The sequence below is a fragment of the Sciurus carolinensis genome, chromosome 4 (genome assembly GCF_902686445.1).
Source record: "Sciurus carolinensis chromosome 4, mSciCar1.2, whole genome shotgun sequence".
Lineage (NCBI taxonomy): Eukaryota > Metazoa > Chordata > Mammalia > Rodentia > Sciuridae > Sciurus > Sciurus carolinensis.
In genome coordinates this window covers 65,083,947-65,108,166 of record NC_062216.1, presented here as the reverse complement: position 1 = coordinate 65,108,166, position 24,220 = coordinate 65,083,947, and the positions used below count along the sequence as shown (strand labels likewise).

The 24,220-nt window shown below is 47.6% G+C and overlaps 1 protein-coding gene across 5 annotated transcripts in view; it reads right to left on the bottom strand.

The window, feature by feature from the left end:
- Positions 1 to 24,220, bottom strand: part of Iqsec3 (IQ motif and Sec7 domain ArfGEF 3) — a 103,728-nt gene that overhangs the window by 34,952 nt on the left and 44,556 nt on the right. For all 5 annotated transcript variants that reach the window (XM_047550721.1, XM_047550723.1, XM_047550722.1 and 2 more), the window contains exons 3-4: positions 13,720 to 13,993; positions 522 to 1,645 (exon numbers count right to left, since the gene is read on the bottom strand). In XM_047550721.1, coding sequence (XP_047406677.1) covers positions 522 to 1,645; positions 13,720 to 13,993 — 1,398 coding nt within the window. The remainder of the gene's footprint in view (positions 1 to 521; positions 1,646 to 13,719; positions 13,994 to 24,220) is intronic.

Genomic DNA, 24,220 nt, shown 5'->3' with positions numbered 1-24,220 from the left:
TACATTCCAGTACCTTTTATTTTTAATTTTTTAAAATTTTGAGACAGGAACTTGCATACTCCTGCCTCAGCCTACCTAGTCACTGGGATTACAGACATGGACCACTATGCCTGGCTTGTTCCCCTCATTTCTTATTTTACCTGAATGCTTCCTGCTTAATCGTCATACAGCCCATTCTATTATTTACTCTACACTGTATTTTCTTTTAAATTCTCTCACTTTTCAAACCCTCACTTCAACTTAAATGGTGGTAGTTTTAAAAACCTGTATTTGATGTGTTTTTCCCTCTAATGCTTCTTAAAATAAATTGATAATGAAAAATAAAATGTGTACTTCCTAGATATTATCTCAGTGATTGCGTGTGATGCAAATATACCTGGGAAGACCTTGGGATGATGTGGTAAACCACCTGGCACCTGACTAGGTAGAGAAGGGACACCCTGTAAAATCAAGTCCACCTTTTTCCTTTCCTCCCAGGTTCCCTCCAGGTCCCCAGGTGCCCTAAGCTGGAGCTCACTCACATGTTGAAGAGGTTGAGGCCAATGCGGTAGAGGCGCTTGCGTAGGGTGTCTGTGGATAGGGTGGGCGACTTGCAGCTAGCAGGGTTCTCGCAGTGGTAGCGGGGCAGGCTCAGGATCATGGCCTGCAGGGCTTCCTTGGAGGCTGAGGCGGATACCTCCGAGACTGACTTGGCGGACTTGGTGGATGTGCTGCTACTGCTCAGCTGCTCAGAGTTGTCGGCCCCGTCGGCCTCTGTTCCTTTCCCTGCCTCCCCAACCTCCTCTTCTTCCTCCTCTGCCTCTGTGGCCACAGCCTCCTCCACCACGGATTCCGTGGCCACCGGCCGGTGGGCGCCAAGGGCCCCACTGTTTGCCAGCTCTGGGCTCGTGTCCTGGGAGAAGGCGTCCCCCTGACCCACAGAGGGGGCTTCTGGGGCCTCCTGCCCTGGGGCTTCACTCTGCTCGGCTTTGCTGGCCGTGGGTTCTGCTATAGCCTGGGCAGGCTGAGCGCCCAGGCAGTTGGCCACAGACAGAGCCGTGGAAGAGGAGACCGAGATGTTCTGATTGGCGATCTGCACGGTGACGTCCCGGAAAGCCATCATGAGGGTGCCGCTGTGGCTCTGGGGCAGGCGGGTGGTGGCCTCGCTGGCCTCATCCCCAGGCCCTGAGCCTGCGCTCTCAGGCTCCTGCATCTCAGTCTCCAGACATGGCTGCCCGGTGCCCGCGTGAAGGGCCTGGTGGATCTGGTAAGCGCCGCTCTCTTGCAGGGAGCACATGGTCTTGAGACTCCAGGTGCTGAGGGCGTCGTCTATGGACTTGGCCAGGGACTGCACCTGCTCGGTGAAGGAGTCCTCCAGCTCAGTGAGCGTGCCCGCGAAGGTGGGCGGTAGGGAGGGCGAGCGCACCAGCGGCAACCCCATAAGGCCGTAGCCCTCCATAAGGGCCTTCTCGGCTGCCAGGCTCTCGGCTGTGGGCGCCCGAACCTTGCGCAGGGAGATCCGCCGGGGAAGGCGGCTCTCCAGAAGCGAGTTGCGGATCTTCTCGAAGTTCTTGCTGAGCTGGTACTGGCGGAAGGCAGTTTGGATGGTGCAAGCGGCTCGCCGGGACACCAGATGGCCCCCGTACTTGTGTTCTAGCATTTCAATCTGCAAGGAGGACAACAGAAGAAGAGATCAATTAGGAAGGGATGTCACAGCCCCATGTGGTAGTGGTGGCTATCAATCAGTTCAGTGGACCACCTGACCCAGCTTTGGTGGGGCCCAGGAATGTATTGCTGGGGACTACTAGGGGCTCACGTCTGAACAGCTCCAGCATGTCATGGCCTGAGATACCAAGCCCTTGGTAAGATGTCTAGCGGTGCAGGATATAGGATTCCATTCTGGGGATTGGGCCAAGGGGCGGAGGAGAGAGGTGTTGCTGATAGTATCCAACCATAGTTGCTGCGGTGGTTATCAAAAATGTTCCCATCAGAGATGCATATGGAAGTACTTATAGGTAAAACGCATGATATCTTGAATTTGCATTAAAATTCTCTTAAGAAAAAGAAGGGTTAGACAACACAATATTAATATTAATAAAAATATTAATAAAATCACTGGAGCTCAGTTATGGCCATATGGGAGTTTATTGTACTATTATTTCTACTTTGGTGCACACTTAAAAATATTAAACAATTAAAAATTAAACAAATGCAAAGGAAAAAAAAAAAAGCTGCTGCTATTCCCTCCCCGCCTTCTCAGCATTCACGTCACTGCACTGGGGTCCTTTCCTTTCCCTGCAAACATCATAAGGATTGGGACTGGGGTTTGATTGCATTACCAGTACTCAACTCAACGTCTGGCAGATGATAGGTGTTCAAAAAATATGAAATGAATAAAAAGATGGATGTGCATCAGGAGTGTAGGTTCCTCCAGGCCACTGTAACCAGAAGTTCTATAATTCAAGACATTTCTGTTCACAATGGGACCTGTCCAGTCAGGATAGTGCTTTGTGGGGCTGGCTAGTATTGCCTCACCTTGGCAGATCTGGCCCCAGGAAAACTTTTGGCACAGACCAGTTTGTTCAGGGCCCTTGCTCACCTTATCTCAGCTCTAGTCACCTGCCTGTGATCTTCTCTGTGCTTAGGTTGCTATGTTTTCACTTTCTCCTTATCAAAAACTCTCAGAAAAGGACTAGAAAGAGTATTTCCTGTGATATGAATGACCAGTCACATTTAACCATGCCTTCTGGAGGTTTTGCATTTAAATAAGGAAGGAGGTTTAAGGAGATGGGCCTAGGTAGTTGTTCTGCAGACTCTGGTCCTCAGAGAAGTTTGGGAAGCAAGGAAGTATTCTGGGGTCCTAAAATTATGTCTTATTCACAGCCTTACCCTTCTCTTGAACATTGTGTTGTTACTGAACCAAGAATTGGGAAAGAAGGATGAGATTCACCACTCAAGGCAAAAGCAACTTCACCACTCCCACGTTTCCCAGGGGTCATGGGTAGGAGGAATATAGAAAGAAAGGCCAAGTTCACCCCTCAGGACAACTCTGCAACCTGCTTTCCTCAAACCACCAAAGACTGCAGCAGTATCACCCACTCATAACTCCTTCAATGCCCCCCCCCGTTCCCTCCCTGCAGGGTAAGATGGTGCCCCACATCCTGGACCTTCAGAGGTGCCCTTTTAACCCAGAAGACCTTATGGATACAACCCAATTCCCAGTGACAATTCCAGGTAAAATGGGAAGTCCCCAGTGCTTGTCTTTAGCTCTTCTCATCTTGTCATTCAGTGCCCTTCCCTATCCTCAAACTGTGGAAGTTATGCTGTCTCTCCTTCCACATCCATCCCTAGCCCTACTCTCCAGGGGCAATTGGAAGCTTATTCAGAGATAGATGAAAATGACCCATGAGGCTTCCTAAAAGTAGCTGCATTTGACAAAAGGCTCTAAGCTGCAGAAGAAAGCTTGACCAATGATGTCATGATTTTAGGGGTCTTCAAAATATTCTTTAAAATCATGCTATGATGGGTTGGGGGTATAGCTCAGTGGTAGAGCACTTGCCTAGCATGCAAGGCCCTAGGCTCCATCCCTGGCACTGCAGAAAACAAAAACAAAAACAAAAACCAACCAACCAAACAAAAAAAACCCCATAGCAGACATATTGGTTATGTGTGGCTGTGTAACAAATTATTAAAAACTTAGCTGCTTAAAACAATACCCATTTATTTTCTCGTAGTTCTGTAAATCAGATGTCGGGGCACAGCATGACTGGGTTCTCTGTTCAGGACGTCACCAGGCTGAAACCAAAGTGTCAACTGGGGCTGCAATCTATCTAAGTCTTGGGAACTTCTTTCAAGTTCACCGTTCTTGGCTAAAGCCAATTTCCTGTAGTTGTAGGACACAGATCCTCAGTTAGCAAAGAATGCCCATTGTTCCCTACTGTGTAGCCCTCCCCACAACATGGTGGTTTGCTCCTTCAAAGTCCACCGAAGAGTATTTCTCTGAGGTTTCACCTTTTTTTAAAGGGCAGACCTGATTAGGTCAATCAACCAAGGACAATCTCCTTTTTGGTTAACTCAAAGTCATATTGAACATATCATATTGCTAATCATAGGAGTGATAGCCATCATATTCAATTGTCTCACTCAAATTTGAGGGGGAGGGTTCTATAGGAACTGTACACCAGGGGTAGGAATCTTGGGATCATCTTGGAATTCTGTCTACAATACCAACTGTTGTCTAGTTGTCTAGTTGGTCTTTATCTGAGTAGCATTGCATGAGCCCAGAGGAAATACGGGTATCTGCCTCCAAGGCATTTTGTTCCTGTTCTAGCAGAAATCATGTTAGAAGGACAAGAACATGGTAGCTTGGCTCATTCTTCCTGCTAAGCTCTGGCATGTTCCCTGAAGCCTAGAATGGAGATTTGGTCTTGACTCATACAGGAAAGTCCTCCAAAGGCAAAGTATAGAGAGTAAGGGGGAACTCATCACTAAATTGCTTCCTTCATTTTTAATTTCTATCACCCTTTTACCTTTCTTCAGGTGCCATGAGAAACTGACATGAGGCCCAGACCTCACATCTCTTTTCCATTGATCTATTTGTACTTCCTAGGGAAACCTTAGCCCAACAACATTCTTTTCTGGTTATAAGAGGTTACTGGCAACTGACAGAGGTATGAAACCCATTGTCTGAGGTGTTTCCAACATGGTAAAGGAGTCCATTCCTCTGGTATGGTGTCATCCTGCTTAGAGGCAGGAGCTGGTGAGATAACCGTCAGAGACTCCTTCCTCTGGTCAATGTCTATGCTTCAACCAAGAAGAAAAGAAAATCAGCTTTTAAAAACTTGTATTTGTCCCACCAAGTCCTCCTTGGACTTTAAGTCCCATAGAGGCAGAGACCCTTCCTGCCATGTTAATTTCTTTATTCCCAGTGCTTGGACAGTGACCAACACACAATAGATATTCAATGATTAAGTATTGAATAAAGTAAAGAGCAAAATCCAAGATTGTTTTTGTGATTCTCAAAAGCCTTCCTCATCTGGCTCAGTGTGGATGCTCTCACCTCTATTGCCTCCTTTGGACATTTATTACTTGTCCCTACTTGCATTTCCAACCTCTGCCTTTCTGTTCACTTGTGCGCACCCTCCCAGATCTCCCCAGGATAAAACAGAGCTCCATTTGGCTCCTTCCCTCTGGGGCACTAGTCAGATCTTTCCATTTTCCACTGAACCTCTTGGAAGACAAGTCTACCTTTTTCCTCCCTCCACAAATGAAAGCCAAAGTACTGATCCAACTCCCTGTGCCCTACTCACATTCTGGCTCCCACTCCCACGGCCCATCCTCAACCTCCTTCTTTCCTCCTTGCTGTAGCTCCTGATGTTGAAATTCTCCTCTTGAAACTTTCCTCTTGGTTTTCTTGCTCCCATATGGTTCTTTAATCCTAGATTCTGGCCACAAAAATCCTTGCATGCTAGTGAGAAGTCATATATGTGTCACCTGCCGTTCTATACATGTATTTTCTCATACGTTTCTTACATCTTCCGTGACTTCCATGTTGGAATTCATTAGAGCAGTGACAGGGAACTGGTAATTAACAACTAATTAAGAGGGGAAGTGGCTTAGGCAGAGCCTTTGTGATGACTCTCACCATGTTCTGTTGGTTAATGTCTTCTCACCTCTTGCCTTCCTTAAAAGAACCTCTTCAACTGTCATAACATTGCTCTACTTTAAAGAATTGATGGAGAAATGTCTACTTCCTCCATGCTGATTGACCTTGGACAAGTTTATCAACATCTCTGACTCTTGGTTTTCTTATCTGTTAAATGAGGCTTATCCTGCTGATTCTGTAACTTGTTATGATGAATAAATTATCTCATGTAACATCAGGCACATAGCAGGTACTCAGTAAGTGGTAGGTATTTGATGATGACATTGATGGTTATATACATGACTCCCAAATCTGCATTCCTACCCTTGATCTTACAGTCCCTCTGTTCATCTACATAAAGTCATTGTCTTTCCCCACTTCATCCAAATCAGCTTTCTGTCTTCCTTATTTGACTAATTATACCTTCTCTTATACCATCCAGGGTGGGAACCTTGTGTCTGTCCTTGGGTCCTCCTTTGCCCTGTCCTTTGTATTTGTCTCCTATAGCTTCCATCCCCATTATTTCTCAATCCTCCTCCTCCTTCTTGCTATAATGTCACTATATGGGCTCTCTTTTTCTACTCACTTGGTCCACTCTAACAGCTTCTAACTCTCTTCTACTTCGCCATCCACCTGACCACCATGTGAACCTGATCCATACCCTTAAAGAGTGAATGTAAACACAGACCTCCTTTGCTTGAGAACTATTGTTCAAAATAAGCAATAATTCCTCCTGACTTTTCAACCTTAATGATCTTCCAGGGACCTGCATCCTGTGTTCTAACTTCACTGATTATATCACACCCCATCTCTACTCCCTACTGTCCCCCACCCACACTGGGGCATCTGCTCAGTCTTTTCCTTCAGCCATCGCCCAGCCCATCATCCCTTTCCTTCATGTAAAAACGTTTCCCTTTCTTCAAGACCTGTCTTGAATATGCTTCGTTCACACCGACTTCTCAATTTCCCCAACCACACAGAATCTCCCTGGCTTGGACCCCAGTATAGAATGTTGATTTAAACTTCTCTTGGATGCTCAGTTTTGTCCATGAATCTTTGTGGTATGCCATCCCACCCACACTTCCCTGTCCACCTTTTCCTTCCCCCAGGCTCCAATAGAGCATAGGCATCAAATGTGACATAGTTATCCTCAGATCCACCTACAGCACCCAGCATGGTGCTTGGTGCTTACTGAAAATATTTGAAATCAGTTATTGGTTCATCTTCATTCATTCCAACCACGTTAGTACAACCATTTCCCACTGATTCCAGTATTATGCTGGCTGTGCCCCCAACCTGCCCTGTCCCCTGCTTCTTCCTTCCTATCCTTTGCTGTCCACCTTCGATGCTCATGATCACTGTCCTGCCTGGAACTCTCGTAGCACTCGCAGACTATCCCTCAAAGGCAAGATACTATTATCTGTCTCTGTATCCTTGATGCCCAGTTCTTTGCCAGATCCGTGGTTGGGCTTAATAAATGTCTGTGGACATGAAGTAAACTGAAATTTCTTCTATGCCACAGTGGAAATGAAAATCCAGAATGTCTTCTTGATCTAGGTTTGGAGTCAAATGCTCCATCCTTTCTCCCCCCGATACATGTTCTCCCTTTTTCATTCTCACAGGACTAAAGAACTCAGCAGTGGCCCAGGTCAGCTCCATCTATCCCAGTCAGGCCTCTCAAACACCGTGATTCTGTTCTTAACCAGGGTCAGGTCAAAGAGCTGAGAGAGGGGACTGCAAGATCCAGGACAGTCCCAGGGTCTCCAAGCCCACTGGAGCAACTCTATTCATTTCTCCCTGAGCACCATGAATCATGGGTAATTGTGGTCACGCCTCCTACCAAGAGAGCAATCTCTCAGCTTCTGCCAGAAGAAGAAGTAGAGGGGGGCTCAGGTGCTCTGTCTCTAATGAGCCTCGCAGTGTTAATTAGAATGTGCTCCCTCTTTTCAGGTTGCAGCAGCCACTGAGCCTGACTGACAATGGCTGCTGAGAGATGGTGACCAAGTTAGGGTATGGAGGTGGGGGTGGACAACTGGCTAGAGGTGGATGGTGTAGAGCTGGAGAATATGGGTCAGGTGAGGAGGACTTTCAGATATGAGCAAGGGTTTCCTCTGATCCAAGATTTCTCAATTGAGAATATCAGAGCCTTGTATTATGAGCTTCTGGAACCTGGCAAGGTAAACCCTAGCATGAGGTTGAGCAGCAGAGTCTGGGGAGGGGAGAGACACTTTGGGGCTGTTCAGGGAGGCCCATGGGAGAGATGGACCTGCTCTGGGTAGGACTGTGGCCTCCTGGAAGGCTGAAGATTGTGTCTCCTCTGTGTGCCCTCCTCTTGGCCCACTATCTGAAACATGGTAAACACTCAGCAAGGAAGGCTGTACTTAGGAACCTCTCCTGACTATAGCCAGGTAGGCATGGGTTCAGCTAATCCCAAAGTCAAAGAGACTGCCTCAGGTTGAGCTGCTCCAGGAGCCTCTTTTGAACCCCAGGTTGGGCTGCACTCTCTAGTGCCCACAGGCCCTGTGCACCTCTTCCAAGGAGCCCGTGCCCTTAACTGCAATAGCACAGGGTGGTAGAAGGTACTGGATTAAAATCATGGGCTGTGGAATCCTCGTCTTGGCTGCACTACTTTCTAGAACTGTGTCTCACACTTCTCATCCCTGTAATGGGGATAGTAATAGTGCCCACCCACCGGGGATATCATGCAGACCTGGGAGACCATTCATGGCACATGCTTAGCTCAGTTAGCACTAGCCAGTACTGCCTAAATGCCAGTACCCACCACTGGAATGTGAGCTCCTGAGGACTGGGACTATGTCTTTCACATCATGGTGAACCCAGATCAAGCACAGGGCCACTTTTTCGATGCTATTCTCTAAAACTGTGGGTACAATCCCTGGTATGCCTTGCCTTCACCACCATGCTCTGCAGGCTTATACTCCAAGGCACTCCATGGTGGAAGTCTCACATTTGGAGTGGGAAGGAGCCTAGAGACACTGGCAAAACCCCTTGGCTCGTGCATGACGCTGAGCCTCAGAGAGTAAAAGTGACTTGGAAATGTAGCCAGTCACTCCTCCTTGGAGAGGTGCCCCATGGTGAGACTGGGCCCTATGGCCTGGGATGTGAGATCTCTTGGGAGTGGGACTGCTCTCCAGGAGATCATGGCTTCTGTCCAGGGCCCAGACTTGGAAAGCAAGACCTGGATGCTACTAACCACAGCTCCGCAGCCCCACTGTGCTTGACTAGCACAGAGAGTTTTGCAACTTGGACAGCCAGGATCGACTGTGGATCAATAGTGGTGGAGACCAGCATACAAACTCCCTCAAGGACTTGAATGAATTTGGAAATCACACCTGGGCCCTCTACGTCCTTGCAACAGCACTTTCCTGAAGGGGTCCTCTGTTCTCCTAGGTTGTAGCCCCAAGGATCACTGTGAGAGGGAGCAATAGGGTCCTGGACAGAAGGAGCAGAGGACCATGGGGCAGGGTAAGAGAACTTCCTTGTTATGGTGTAGATATAGTGTCCCCCAAAAGTTCACTTGTGAGACAAAATAAGAGGATTTGGAAGATAAATGACTGGGTATAGCCTTAACCTAATCAGTGAATTGATCCCTGATGGGATTAACTGAGTGGTAACTGGAGGCAGGTGGGGTGTGGCTGGAGGAAGTGGTTCATTGGGGGCGTAGCTATGGAGTATATATTTTATATTTGGATAGGGGAGTTTCTTTCTCTGCTTTCTGATCATCATGTGAGCTGCATCACTCTACCACACTCTTTCTTCATGATGTTCAGCTTCACCTTGAACCCCAAGGAATGGAGTCTGCTGTCTATGGACTAAGACCTCTGAAACCATGAACCCCTAATAAACTTTTCCTCCTCTACAATTGTTTTGTTTGGGTCTTTTAGTCACAGTGGTGAAATAGCTGACTAAAACACTCCTCTTATGGGGAAGGGCTTTGTGAAAGAGCATTCCGGAATAGGGAAACTCAGGGCTGGGCCTCATTCATTCATTCGTTTGCTCATTCATTCATGCACTTTCTATATGGAGCATTTCCTAAGCTGCAGCCACTGTGCTGGATGCTGAAGAACAGTGGGAAACATCAGTGCAGCTTCAAGTGTGCAACTTGGGAACCACTTGCTTTTCTGGTGTACTATGAAGTGAATACCACCCCTGGAGGTATTCAGTGCATAAGCTGCTCCACTCAGTGACAGCCTTTAGAGTATCATGGTCCTTGTCCTTATGAGTGTGACAAATACCAAACAGTAGAGAAAACTATGGGTACTGGGTAGAAGCACGTGCAGGTTCAGAGATGCCTGATTTGAGACTGAGTATGTGAGGAGACCTCCCAGGGGAAGCAGGTCTGTGGATAAGCAAGGAACATTCCCAGCAGAGGAAGTTACATCCACCAAGGTGTGAGGAAGGCCCAGAGGCGAACATGGCTAGAGGATTCAGGGAGGCCATAGGAATGACTGGGACCCAGATGTGGGATTGGGTCGGTGACAGGGGATCCTGCAGAAACCTTTGTACTGCACATGACATGGGAAGTCACCAAGGGCTTCCAAACCAGGGCACAGCATGATTAGATGTGCACTTCATGGAGATGACTCAGCTGTAATGTGGAGACAAGGCTGGAAATGGCACTGCTCAAGCAGGGGAACCACGGGGAGTTTTCCCAGGGGCGTAGTCGAGAGGTGAGGATAGCCTGGCCTCAGGTGCCATGTGGATGGCAAGAGAGGGTGGGATCTGGAAAAACTGCTAAGAGGTAGCCTCAATGGAGTTGGGGATGAAGCAGGTGTTGGGGAGAGAAAGGAACAAGGAAAACATTACCAGGTCCTGGACTGACCAGCAGAGGAGGGCTGGTGGTGGTGTGGGGCCTGGAGAGATAATTCCAGTCTAAGGGTTGGAATCACCACAAGGTTGGAATACTAAATTCACATCACAGGGAAACCCTGGGCCTCACCCCCTCCCCATCCCTCCTGATGTCACTAGGTTCTTCCTCCCCCTTGAGCATCTTCTTCATGTCAGGCACTGTGCTAGGACCTGGGGAATAATGGCAAATGAGCCCAATGCCCTGCCTTCAAAGAGAAGTCTAGTCAACAGGAAATAAAAATACATGGTTGAAGAGCAGTGACGGGGAATGCCTGTGTGCAGTGGGCTCCCTGGGCAGCCTTGGGAGGGCTGGGGAAACTGCCAGAAAGAAGGAAGAAGCACCTAAGGGCAAGGAGGCAGGGGTGTGGAGGGAAGTAGGACCTTCAGAGACGGAGGCAAAGGGAATAGCGTGAAAAGCCTCAAAGAGATATGAGGTTGCTAAGATCCAGAGAAGTTAAGCTGCTTGACCCAGGTCACACAGCTCATTGGCGTAAATGGTGTGTGTGTGTGTGTGTGTGTGTGTGTGTGTGAGAGAGAGAGAGAGAGAGAGAGAGAGAGAGAGAGAGAGAGAGAGAGAGACAGACGACAGAGAGAGAGAGACAGAGACAGAGACAGAGACAGAGGGAAGTAGAGTTCTGTCTCTTGTAAATGTGTGCTGTGTTTTCAATAACCTTGCCCTAGTCCTTGATCCCTTTTGGTCCTCTTTCCTCAGACTATGCTTGGTCTAGAAAGATGGACAAGCCAGAGGACATAATCTGTTCCTCAAGGCTGGACTCAACTGGCAAGAGGCCCTGTGTTATGTTCTCTACCCATCCTCACCTTTCCTGACCTAATCCTACCAGCCTGACATGCAAACCCATCAGTTAGAATTATCCCTATTATCAAAAAGTTCATAGTACCAATCAGAATTCTTCACAACTCTCTATATCCCACACAGTCAGTCAAAATTCAATGAATTCTCCTGCTCAAGCCAACACACAAGTTTTCTTTGGGGTTATAAGCTGGATACTCCTTAAATGGAACTGTAATCTCTTTGCAGGGGGAAAGGTAGGAGCATTTTTTTCTTCCTGGGACCTACCCCCTTATTGCTTTGTATATCATGGTTATTAAAAACGAGACTCACTGAATGAGCTCTTACTATGTCCAGGATGCTCTGCTAGATGCCAGAAGAAGGGTGCAAAAATGAATGCAAGCTGGATTGTGTCCTTAAGGAGAGCAGGGACTCGTATGGAACTGCAAGGACTCTCACCTGGGCCAAGTCACTCTGTCGTGTTCCTGACAGATCATCATCCAGTAATAAAAAAACTCACAACCAGATATCTATATTATAATTGTTAAATAAGTTAAGACCTTCCCTTCCTGCAGCTATCACAGTACCACATTTTTTTCCTGGAATGATGAAAAACACATCTAGTCACTTTTTCACATGCCAGTCCTTCCATATTTAAAACCTGCTTCCTCTCTACAGTTTCTTCATTTGATCCCAACTCATTCTGCTCTCCTTCTTCAGGAAACTCAGGATTCTCATTTTTCCTTTAAATTCAACCCTCAAAACAAATAAGAGGAACAAATAACAGGGTGCAGACAGTCTCTGGCTAGCAACTAGTGTGCGGCTGACCACACAGCTGCTGCTGCCTGAGGCTGTGGCTTTTTATTGGCCCTCCTGTGGAGGCTGCTGAAGCTCCGCTCACTCTGTTGGTAGCTGCTCCACTGACTTCCGGTACACCTTGAGCTCACAGTGGACTGAAGCCTTTCTCCCAGAACCAAGCCTGCTCACCTATACTAGTGCTACAGACTTTCCCAGATTACAAGAAAAACTTTGGATTTCTTCCTATTTCATTTGACTTTTTTCATTTAAACATCCTTTAAAAGTCTTGGGTTCTACAATCAAGATGCTAGCTGTTCTTCAGTTTTATGTCATCAGAAAGTTTGGAAAATGTAACTCTCATGCCTTTGTTCAGTTCTTTGTCAAAATGATTGACTTGGACAGGACCAAGGACAACATTCACTTAGGTCCTCTGAAATTGGCACTCATAGAAAATTAAGGTGAGAGAGAGAGAGAAAGAGAGAGAGTTCTGTCTGAGAACAACACATCTGACTATATTGTTGCCTAATCCATATACTTTTTTTATTCACATAGATATCATGGGAGATTTTGTTAAATACTTTACTGAAAGCCAAAAGGACTATCTACAACTGGTCTCTAACCCAAGATAATGACCTGGCATCAATGCCAAAAGAAAGAAAAGAGGTTAGTTTGGCTTGACCCAGTCCTAGTGACTTTGATGCTCGCTTCCTTTCCTAAGATTCACCTTGTCCACTGGGTTAAAGAATGATTCTTTAGATCCTACACATTCCAGATCTAGTGGGGATCTTAGAGATGATTCAAGGTCTAATTCCCAATTTTGCTGAAGAGGAAACCAGTCCTAGAGTGCTTAACTGTCATCCCCAAAGTCACAGGTTAGCGGAGGACCAAGGATTGGATCCCATTTCTATGTCTCCAAGTTCAAAGCTATTTCTTAAGAGCATCACATGATCACGTCTTTCTCTAAGCATGTGCACACACACACACACACACACACACTCACTCACGCTTACAGATCTTCTTTCAGGTCTCTTAATTGTCCACTAGAACATACTATGTCACCATTTTTGTTTTAGGTTCAATGGGGATCCCATGTCTGACTGACCACTTTTTCCTCCTGCTTTGCAGAACAGCAGATGAAAGCCAAGAACCCCTCCATGGGATTTGTTCTCTAGTAAGGGAGCTCTAGACTGGGAATTGTCAGTCTACCTAGAAAAGGATACTGGCCTTATACCTCATTTGCACCTGTGTGCCTGGGTATTAGGCTTACTCTGGGTGGGCAGGTAAGTGGGGCTCTCTCTTCTAAGTAAACTGGAGGTGGGAACTTTCCCAGTGAACAGCTGGTTCCTTGCCTAGGGACCTGTGGGGCACATTGTGAAAGGGACAGAGTCCCTGCACACACTGCCTAAGGACAACCCTGCCATGTAAAGGCCCTGGATGGGAGCTGGGCAGTGGCCTGTGGTTTATTGCCTAAGGAACCGACTCCAGGGAAGGGCAGATTAGATGGCTCAGTGCAGAAGAACATGGCAAGAGGATGTGTCTGCAGGTAGCCCCAGATGGGGAGATCCCTGGTACCCTGGACAGCCCCCAAAGGCCAGGCCCCTTCACCACCCTCCCCGCCCCCCTGGGAGGCCCTGGGTACCTGTTTATTCTTTAGGTCAAGGGAGAGTTCGTAATCCGAGGCGGCAGGGGCGTGGGAGCAGAGCGCCGTCAGGGCAGGCTGCTGCTGGCCGGGGGAGGCCGCGCGGTGGGGGCCGGCCCTCGGGGAGGCACCCCCCGCCCCCGGCCGCTCCTCCTCCTCCTGCAGCTCCTGGGCTTGAGCCTTCGGGGCATGGGCACTGGGTCTGCCGGCTGCCACCGCCGCTGCCACCACGGAGTCCTCCATGCCCCCACCGGCCTGGGCGCAGGAGCCATCGCTGTGAACAGAAGGCAACGGTGCTCGGTTGGGGGAGAGGGGGACAGGGCATGTGGCGTGATCTTTCTGATGACGGGTCTTTCCAGTGAGGGGGACTGGTGGGGGTGTCTTCTGCAGTCCCCTCTAGGGAAGGGCTCTGATGGCAGGGAAGAACCCCAGGCAAGGGGGTGAACCTGAACTTGGGGAGGGTATCCCAGACAGAGGGAAGGATCCACTATGGCCCGAGCCCATGACCCTCGTCTTAGAAGCAGAAGCAGAGAGGTTTAGCTTGACTGTCTGGCTTCAAATCTGGAATCTGCCTCTTCTCAGCTGTGTGGTCCTGAGCAGGTTACTTAGCTCTGATAACACCTCTGTTTCCCCATCTATAAAATGGGCAGAATAATGGTACCTACCTCATGGGGATTTTGGAAGGCCAAAGTTAGTTAAAATTTTTAAAACTGCCTGGCTCATGGTCACTGCTATATGTAAGTGTTAACTACTTTAATTATTAGTGGTTTTGGTTCCAGGGTCATTGGTTTAGGAAGCTGGAGAAGGGAATTTGCACAGAAGCAGCTCCATCTTTAGACCAAATGAGTTTGGGGCAGTGAGAGATACTTAAAGGCCTGGCTGGGGCATAAGCCTCTCTAGAGTGGGTGGACTCTAGTTTTGGGAGCTGGGTCTTCGAGGGAAAAATAAGCCCTGCTGGGTTTAGGGAGGCATCTGTTCTCTCTGGCCTCTCCTCTCTTCATGGAGCCACCAGCAGGCTGAGCATGGCTGCTTATCTAAGAAGACGCCTTGCTGGCATGAGCAGCCACACCCCAGTCTGCTGGGAACTTGTGAACTCAGGTTGCTTCTCTCCCCCAATGATCTCCAAGTTCTGCCCCTTCCTTAAGGCCCAAAGTTAAGCCACTTCCTCCACGAGCCTTCCCAGGTGACTGTGGCTTTCACTGCTCTGCCTTCTAGAATAACTCTAGATAGGAGCTGGCTTATGTCTTGGAGGAGGTGCAGTTTCACGCTTACCAGCATGAACTCAATCTAAGCCCAGCTACTGTGTGGCACTGGGCAGATTGCTTTGCCTCTGAACCTTGGTTTCCTCATCTGTGTAATGGACGTACTAGTGCCTACCTTATAGGGTTATCATGAGGAATATAGGAGTCCATATGTGTGAGGCATTCAGCACAGAGTATGTGCTCAATAAATACACTTTTTTTTTCCCTTTCTAGTCCTTCGTAGAGGCCAGGGCCTGATTTTATTTGATTCCCATCTCCCCAGTGAGTGTTGGACAATGCTGTACTCAATTAATACTTGTTGATAAGTGAATTAAAGAGAACCCAAGGACCTTGGGAGTGACCTCTATGTAGACAGTGATGGAGGTCAGGACTGGAAGGGGACTTAGGGTCATCTAGTGCAGCCTGGAAACCTCCCCTCTTTAAAGAGGAGAATCAGGGGTCCAGGGAGGTGGGGTGCTTTTGCACAGGAAAGATGGGCAACCTCAGTACTTATTTCTTCTAAAACTTTGCCTCCATGGAAGTTTCTCCAAATCATGCCAAAAGAAGGACTTCCTATTGGGGTACACAGAGATGTTCTTCTTGGTGCTAGAATAACCAAGGGTGGGGTGAAGAACCCTCTCTTCATTTGATCTCCATCTGTCCTCCTACTACCCCCGCACCCTCACAGCTGAAGGCAGGCTCTTGAGCTGACCTCAAGAGTACAGCAGGGAACCCTCATTGCTACCTCGTAGTTCTTGCTCCACCATTTCTTGTGTGGTCACCAGTCAAGCTGCACGGTTGGATGTAGTTCTGGGTTTTTTTTTCCCATTGGCATCACAAGAAATTTCTTTTTAAGATCTAACCTGAACTCCTCTTGCTGTACCGTGTGCCCTTTCTTCCTTCAGAGAACACGGAAATAGCCCTTTTCTACCACTAGCACAACTTGTGCCAAGGTCTGGAGGGAGCACTCATCCTCACCTGTCTTCTCCAGCCTGTCCTTGGCATGAACTCCCAAGGCTTCTTCACCCCGGAAGGTTTCCAAGACTCTTTAGGGAACTAGGGCCACAAATATCTATAATAATAACCCTTTGCTTGCTTTGATTGCTGGAATGGGCCTGGCAAGAGGTTCTAGGTAGTTGATGGCCCTCAATGGCTTCACTCGGCTAATGATAATGGAAGTTGAGGGATAAATACCCTAGCATCCTGTCCCTTGGCTGGGGCAACCATGAGGCACATTCACACCATTTCCCAAAGTCCCCAGGGAATCAATCCCTGGTTGCCCAAAGCAGTGACTGGATCCTTTACAAAGGCTGCATCAGCTTCCTTCTCTTCTATATCTTGCTTTTCCACTCTCCTATAGGCACTTCCTGGGGTCACCTTGTCCCAAATAAACTACTTGCATTAAAATAAAAAACCAACTTTTAGAAATAACAGAGGCCCTTGGTGTGGGCCTCTGTTTGTGGGCTGCCCCTCTGGGTATAGATAAAGGCTCCAAGGCCGTCTTCCCTGAGCTCATGCACAGCACCGGAGCTAGGCTCTGCATGGCCAACTCTAGCATGTGCACAGGCATACACTGTGTGCAGAGACCAGTCCACCAGAGCCCACCAGCCCCAGGGATCCAGGTCACCTGTTAAGAACACACTCTACCTTTGTGTGCTTAGGTGGACAGGGACCCAAGAAGCTGGAGCCTGCCAGGTATATAATGAAAGTGTTGGAAAGGGGATCTTGTCCTTGCTTTCCTGCCCTAGATGTCCTTATGGGCTGTGTGGTAGAAGGTGGCCATGGAAACCCTGGACTGGGCTCACCAGTATGACAAAGTCTCAAGCTATATAGTGGAATACAAAAGACATGAGTTTCAGTGTCAGAAAAGGGTTAGAAAGTGACTCTACTACTTATTATGTGATGTTGGGCACGTTGCCTGTCTTACTTGTGACTTTATATCCTCATCTGCAAAATGGATATCCTAATAAGCACTTTGCAAGTTGCCATGAGGAACAGATAAAGCATGCACGGTCCCTAGTACAGTACCTGGCACTCAGAAGTCCTTAATAAATGGTGACAGTAGTGGTAGCTGCTTGCTTTCTGAGCTAGACCCTTACAACATGTAGTCTTGAAGAAATTTCCAGAAAAATAATGTGGAGAATTTCTAAGTGGACAGCATTTGGCCTTCCTGTCAACCTTCACAAACTGAAACACTAGGATTTTCCATCATAGTTCATGGCCTTTTCCAGCCCTCCAGATGACCCACTGGAGCAGCAACACCATGAAGAGGTCTTGGTCTTAGATGTCACCAGATCATGGGCCTCTGAGGAATCTCTGTGTGCTAACCACCTACAATGGCAGGCCCTTTGGCTATGTCCACCACAATGTGGGGCACTTCCTGGGTGGGCATTTGCCCAGTGCCCATAATGTAGATCAGTGCTTTGGTCACTTTGTCAAGGAGCAGAAGAGTCCTGAGTGCTCAGAGCATCAGTAGAATGTTGGTGACTGAGTATCAGTAGAATGTCCAACCTGATTCCTTCTCTGTACTCCATGTTTACAGATGGTCTGAGGAAAGAGGTTGGGATCTTCACCTAGGCTATCACAGAAGTATGGATCATCTATTTCTTAGGGACCATCTTCTGCAACCCATGGTACCCAGAACATCTTTCCGTCCAAGAAATAGTCTCTTCAGTTTCTAGAAGTTACTGGGTTGAGCCCACACATAAGAGGCTGCCATCCCTAGGGGGTTAAATTTTAGGAAGCCTGATGTGGACAGGAATCCCGACTCATTCATTCATTCATTCTATGACCTGAATAACTTTTTTTTTCAGTTAGACATCTAAGTTTATTAGAACTTAGATGCAGTAGAGACTACTAAAAGACTAAATTGCACAGTGATTATAAAAGGAACATATCACATTATTTGTATATGAAGTTCTAGTCTCTTTATACTTTTTTCCTTTAGAAGATGTATACTTGGAAAGTAGTAGAGTAGAGGAACAGGGAGAGGGAGGAGGGAAGGGAAAGAGGAAGTACTGGGGACTGAAGTGAAGCAAGTTATATTCTATGCATATATGGTTATGTCAAAGTGAACTCCAGTATTATGTATAACTATAATGCACTAATAAAAAACATTTTAAAAAAGAGATTGAAGATTTATCAAGCAGTCACAGTATATTCACTTGTGAAGAAGATTCCTCACAGCAGGCCTGGAACTGATATCCTTGGGAAGCCCTTCTTAAAAGATCAGTCCTTGGCTGTCCTCTGGAAACTTGAATTTCAGGAATGTTACCATAATTCCCTCAGTGATGATGGTGGCCCTCTGGGCCTAAACTATTGTACAAATGGTTTATATAAATGCCTGCTTTCTTTCTGGGAGTCTAGAACTCTGGTACCTACTAGGCAGTGGGCATCTATAGGACCAGCTTCCAATAAAAATCCCTGGGTACTGTGCTCCCAATGAGCTTCCCTGGGAGACAACACTTCACACTCCTCACAGTTCCATGCTAGAAGAACTGAGGCCTGCATGGCTCCACTGGAGAGAAAGCTCTCAGAAGCTTGTGTCTGGACCTGATCCCATTGTGCCTTTGGACTTCCTCTGGGCTTTATTCCATGTGCCTTTCCCCTTTGCTGAGCTTTTGCTTTATGTCCTGTATTTGTAATCAATCAAGCCATGTGGACGATCAGATGCTGAGTCCCGGGAGTCCTTCTAATGAGTCACGAAAACCTGGAGTGGTCTTGGGAATCTCAGGCATAGCACTTTAAAAAAAAGTGAATAACTTCTTTCAAGCCCTTTTACTGAGCTCCAGGGCAGTGGCAAGGGAGGGTCCTCAAGATCTTAGCTCTCTAGGCTCCCCATCCAGCTGCTGAAACGAACTCTTTGGGTGGCAATATAAGTGAAGTTTCCATAAGGTTAGTACCTGGGCACCCATTTGAGGAGGAAAAAATAGAATATGGGTGGTACCCAGGTGAGGGGGTTCTTAGAAAACTTTGATTGTCCTTGAGACATTAGGCTGATACATCTACAGGGGTCTGGGCCACCAGTGGAGATCAGCCCATGCATGAGAACACAGGATTCAAGTACAGGAAGTGAAAATCTGTGAGAAATTGGGGAATAAGCAGTTGCTCAGAGGAATATCACATGTGCTCAATATCAGAATGACCTGTGTGATAGACCCAAACATCACATCAGAAGGAGGTCACTCGGGAAGAAGCTGGCTTGTGTTTAGAGGGATGCCAGGCACCTGTTGTTCATGCCTGGTCCTGGCCCTTACACAACTCCCCCAGGGTCCCGGTGGCCTCTTCATCATTTCTATCATCTTCCCACCAGAACTGACTTCCTAAAATGCAAGTGCTTTAATGCCAATTCTCTGCTCAAAACCTACCAGTGCCTCCAGAGTACTGGTGGATAAAGTCCACTCACAATCACACCCTGTATCCCTTTCCAGTCTCATTGCCACCAAGTGACCTATCCACTTTGCCCACACTGTCCCTATGTCCACCAAGCTCTCTCAGACCATCATGCCTCTCAGAGGATTCCTTCCATTTGAAATGCCTTCTCCTGTCCATGCCCCCTGCCCTTCCACCCAGACCTTTCTCTGCCTTGTCAACTCTTCCAAGACTCACTTGGAAGTGAGACCCACCTCTCAAGTGCTTTGATATCCTTGTCACTTGCTTCTCTTTTAGCAATGACCACTTTGTGTTCTAATTATTCACCAATGTGTCTCTCTTCTCTATCAGACTCTGCCATGTGTACCTTTTAATCACAGGTGCTTATCCCAATGGATAAGATGTGTTTCATAGATGTTTTCATAAATATTGAATAAATGGCTAGTTGGATGATGGATGGCTGTCTGGTTGGATGGATGGATAAGTGGATAGATACATAGCATTTAACCTCTGTACTTTCTCAAGGACAGAGATGCCGAAGTGGGAGGTGGACTTGGCAATGTACAAACTAGCCCTTCCTTCATGGTAGGACATTTTCCCCAGCTGGTAGGAGTACTGTTGGGGACTGTCTTCATCTGTCATCTCTATCATTCCTCAGAGATTGTCCCCATCAGTGACTGTTTCAGCTACAGAGAACTTCCTGGCTCATGGTCACATCCTTCCAGGGCTGTCCACATCCAATGACCAACTGAGATGGGAATATAAAAACCCAGCCATTCTGACTCAACATAGGGCAAGTTTGATAAGTCATTCTCTATCCAGAGCTCATGGTGTGATTGGCTAAGGCTGCTGTTGGGCATTTGCAGTTGGATTTTGCCTCATGCTGTGTCCCAGGTCCACCCTTCTATGGAGACTGATCCCAAGCACATCCCTAGTTAAAAGTCCACACACTAAGCTCAGAATCTGCTTTCTGGAGAACTCAGTCCCACAATGGATACGCAGGGTTTCTGCCTCCTTTCCTTTTCTTGATAGCTGGAATTACCCAGGTCTCTGTTCCCAGACCTATAGAACTTTTCTGGGCTCTAGACACCTTGGTCAGAAGTTCTGGGCTCTCTTCCTAGAGACGTATGTCAACCATTACCTTCACATCAGGAGCTGTACAGACTCCATAGACTCCAGGATAAAAACACTATTATGGATCAGTAATCGTGGAGAACTTTCCATCTGCTGAGACCTGACTAAGGGCTATAGGCAGCTCTGGTCATACAGAGAAAATGTTTGGGTACCAAAGACCACCAGGCTTTTCAGAGACTGGTGGTCATTATCCTTAGTGCTGAGGGAATCTTTATTTAGAGGTAAAAGAATTGAAAGGAGTGAGACCCTGGGTCTGCAACTTATCTGCAAAACAGGGATGCAAATATCTCTTTCCCAGGAAAGTGACAAAGACCAAGGACTCATAGGTGGCTACCTACAGAAATGGGCAGGTACACACTAGTATTGTGTTCATGCAGCCCCTGTAGGGAACTGACTCAGGGTAGTGAGTGTCCCCTCTGAGCTCCCAGGCAGGTTCTGGCAGGCCAGGCTGTCGAATTCCAGGAGCTGAAGGGGACAGGAACAAATGCTGCTGAGTGAGAACCAGAAGGGGCAAGGGGGCTCTGCATGGGAAGGGGGAGGCTTGGGGAGAGGGAGAGGGCCCACCTCTCTATCTAGGACCACCTCTCTCCTGCCAGAGGCTGGCTTGGGTGGCAGCCCTTGGTACAAAGTTGGGAGAAGGAAATAAAGAGGCCCTGGAGGCTCAGCCCCTGAGGGAGTCTCTGGTGTTGATCATGGTGGGCACTTGTGGGAGGTCAAGTTGAGGGCTGTTTCCCCATCTCTGCAGTGACTGGCAGAGTAATGATGGGAGATCTTGCTAGAAGGGTTTTGAAGGTTCGAGGCATGCTCAGGCTGGGAGGCTCCTCCTGAGGGCCTAGCCAATTGCACCTGATTATCCCAGGCTCTGCCAGCCATTCTCAAAGCTTTTCTGGGACAAAGAAATGCAGCATTTTCCAGACAAAAGCTAACAACATGCTTCAAATACCCTCAAGATTTTTCAACCATTACTAAAACACTTATTTTGCTCCTTCCTTTGAATCAGTAAAGTGATTTCAGGTGGTCAGAATGAAGGCACTGGGTGTGGGAAGCCAAGCATCTTTTGGGGTCCCAGATGGTGCTAAAAGGGTTTGAGGTAAACAGGACCAGCATCAGTGACAGGGCAAGAAACAAATTTATTCAGTGCTGATTCAAAGAACAGGCTCGAAAATGCTGCCCAGGGAGTCAGGTGGAGTCCCACCTCTGCCTCCTGTGTCACCTTGGGCAAGTCATGTCCCCTCTCCAGGTTGCTGTGTTCCCAACATAAAGTGGGAAGTTTGACAAGATGCTCTGACATCTGGGAGGAAAGAGAAGCCCAGCTCCTTCCATCTCCCTGTACCCTTGGCACAGGCTGGGGTCCCCCACTGTCCATTCCTGCTCCTGTTCACAGCCTTCAGCTGGCTCCAGCTTCCCTGTCCCCAACAGCTGAGGACACAGCAGAAACCTCCCCATGCCTTCCTTATGTCATTTGATCCAAGCCAGTTCTTCCTCTGGCCTGTGGCCCCTTGACCACCATCACCAAGTCAGAAGTCAGGGCTCAGAATAGGAACCCCTGGAGGAGGGCAGATGTGGCTTTCCGGGCTCAGCCACTTCCAGAGGCTGCCCTGACTTCACTGGTTATGACAGCCGCTTCTCCCACCCAGTCCCCCAGGGCTCTGAGAGAGTAGGTTATTTTCTCTCCTTGTTGACTCCTTGGAGACTCCAGGCTTTGGTTCCGCAGCTGTTCCAAAAGGTACTGGCAGGTTTGGTTTGTTTCTAGGAGTTTTCTGTCAAAGGAATCACAGTCACTTCTCTGGGCTCAAGCCTTTCCCTATCCAGGTCACCCGCTCATGGTGGACCACAGTAGGGGCCCCTGCTGACTGTCCTAAGTGGTAAATACTGACCCCCCCACACTTTGCCCGTCCCACAGGGAAAGCTAGCACCTGGCATGGCAGACTCTAAAGTGCTCAGGGAGGCCTCTTCTGGAAGCTTCCTCAGGCCTCCTCAGGACATCATCTCCTTCACAGGCTCCCAAACTGGACCTCTGACTAATGCTACCTCATTGCTTCTGGAACCTGACTATTTCCAAGCATTTTATCTTCTCATAAATGGGCATGGATCTGGAAGCAAAATCAAGAATGCCCTCCTATCCCTCCCCAGTGCGCCACACAGTTTCACACCTGCATGTTTTTCTTTGGCCTGGCAGACAAGTTCTGGGGGCACCTGAGTGCGCTTCGCATTTTCTTACCTTTCACGTCTGTTTGCAACACTCCCCCTGGAAGAAGGCAGTTCCCATTTCCTCAGGTTCTCATCTCCCTCTCTTAAAAGGAGACTCTGGAAATTTCCCTGAACACACAACCTAAAGTCATCTCACAGCTGATTTGGGCAACATTTAAGATTTTCAGCCTGAGGTTGGGGTTGTAGCGTGGTTGAGTTTGCCCAGCATGCAGGAGGCCCTGGGTTCCAGCCCAGCATCACCAAAAAAAAAAAAAAAAAAAAAAAAAAAAAAAAAAAAAAAATTCACATTCTTAGTGAACACTAGTTTTTACTTAATTTTTCTCTTAGTATGAACTATTTTATATATGCAAATATGTAGAGCAGATATGTGAGGCATAAAGAAAAATATTCACATGTAACCAGCACAAGAAACAAGACTTTGGAAGACTTTCATACCCTGTGTATTCTATCCCTTCTCAAAAGAATCTGAGTTCTGATTTGCATTTTTCATATCTTAACTTTTCCTTACAAGTAATTTTCTTCCTGGCTTTACACCACCATGGTGGCTTCTTTGCACAAGCACCAAGTTTGCACAGCATAGGGTGGAGTAGGCTCCAGAACAATCAGGATCTTGCAGATCTGCAGGGTTTAGGGACGCACCTTCAAGGGGAGTGGCCCCTGCAACTCCAACCTGGTGGGGCTGGAAAGACACCAGGGCTCTGACTGCGGCTGGGTTGTGCCTTCCAGTGTGGGACCCCAACATATCAGCAAGGATGAAGAGTTTTAGGAAAGAAAATGGAGTTATTCCTTAAGTGGATCCCCCTTGTGCCTCTTTATGACCTGGATCTGTAATGATCTCCACATGAACTGTGGCCGACCATCCAAATCCACAAGTGAATGACTTATGGAGCCAGGTACGGTGGTGCATGGCTGTAATTTCAGGAACTCCAGAGGCTGAGGCAGGAGGATGGCAGGTTTGAGGCCAGCCTCAGCAATTTAGCAAGACCGGTCTCAACATAAAAATATTAAAAGATAAAAAGGACTGGGTGTATAGCTCAGTGGAAAAGTGTCCCTGGGTTCGATCCCCAGTACCAAAAATAAAATGAATAGAATAGCTCATAGAAATGTGTCGTTGGAAGAAGGCTACTCAGTAAAAAAAAAAAAAAAAAGCATCAGCCTGACTGGGTACAGAGTATGAGTGCCTTTGGGGTCCCCGAGAGCAGAGAACACAGGAGACCACAGCTGGTGTCAGCCAACTGTGGTCACAAGTGCAGACATGACCACACTGCCCAGGTGTCTCTACCATGTACCTGCTGTATGGCCTTGGGCAAGTCACTTGACCTTGTGCCCCACTGTCCTCTCTATGGACAGAGCTGTCATGAAAATGGAGGAAATAATGAATGCAAAATGCTAGTAGGGAGCAACTCCCTTTTTTAGCTTTAGAATTTCCAACATTCGCTCTGTCAAATAAGAAAACAAAAAGCAAAAGCATCATTTATTTTCCCTACACCATCGTAAAATAATATGAGCAGTAGGAAAGTTGTAATTTTAGAATGAAGAACAGT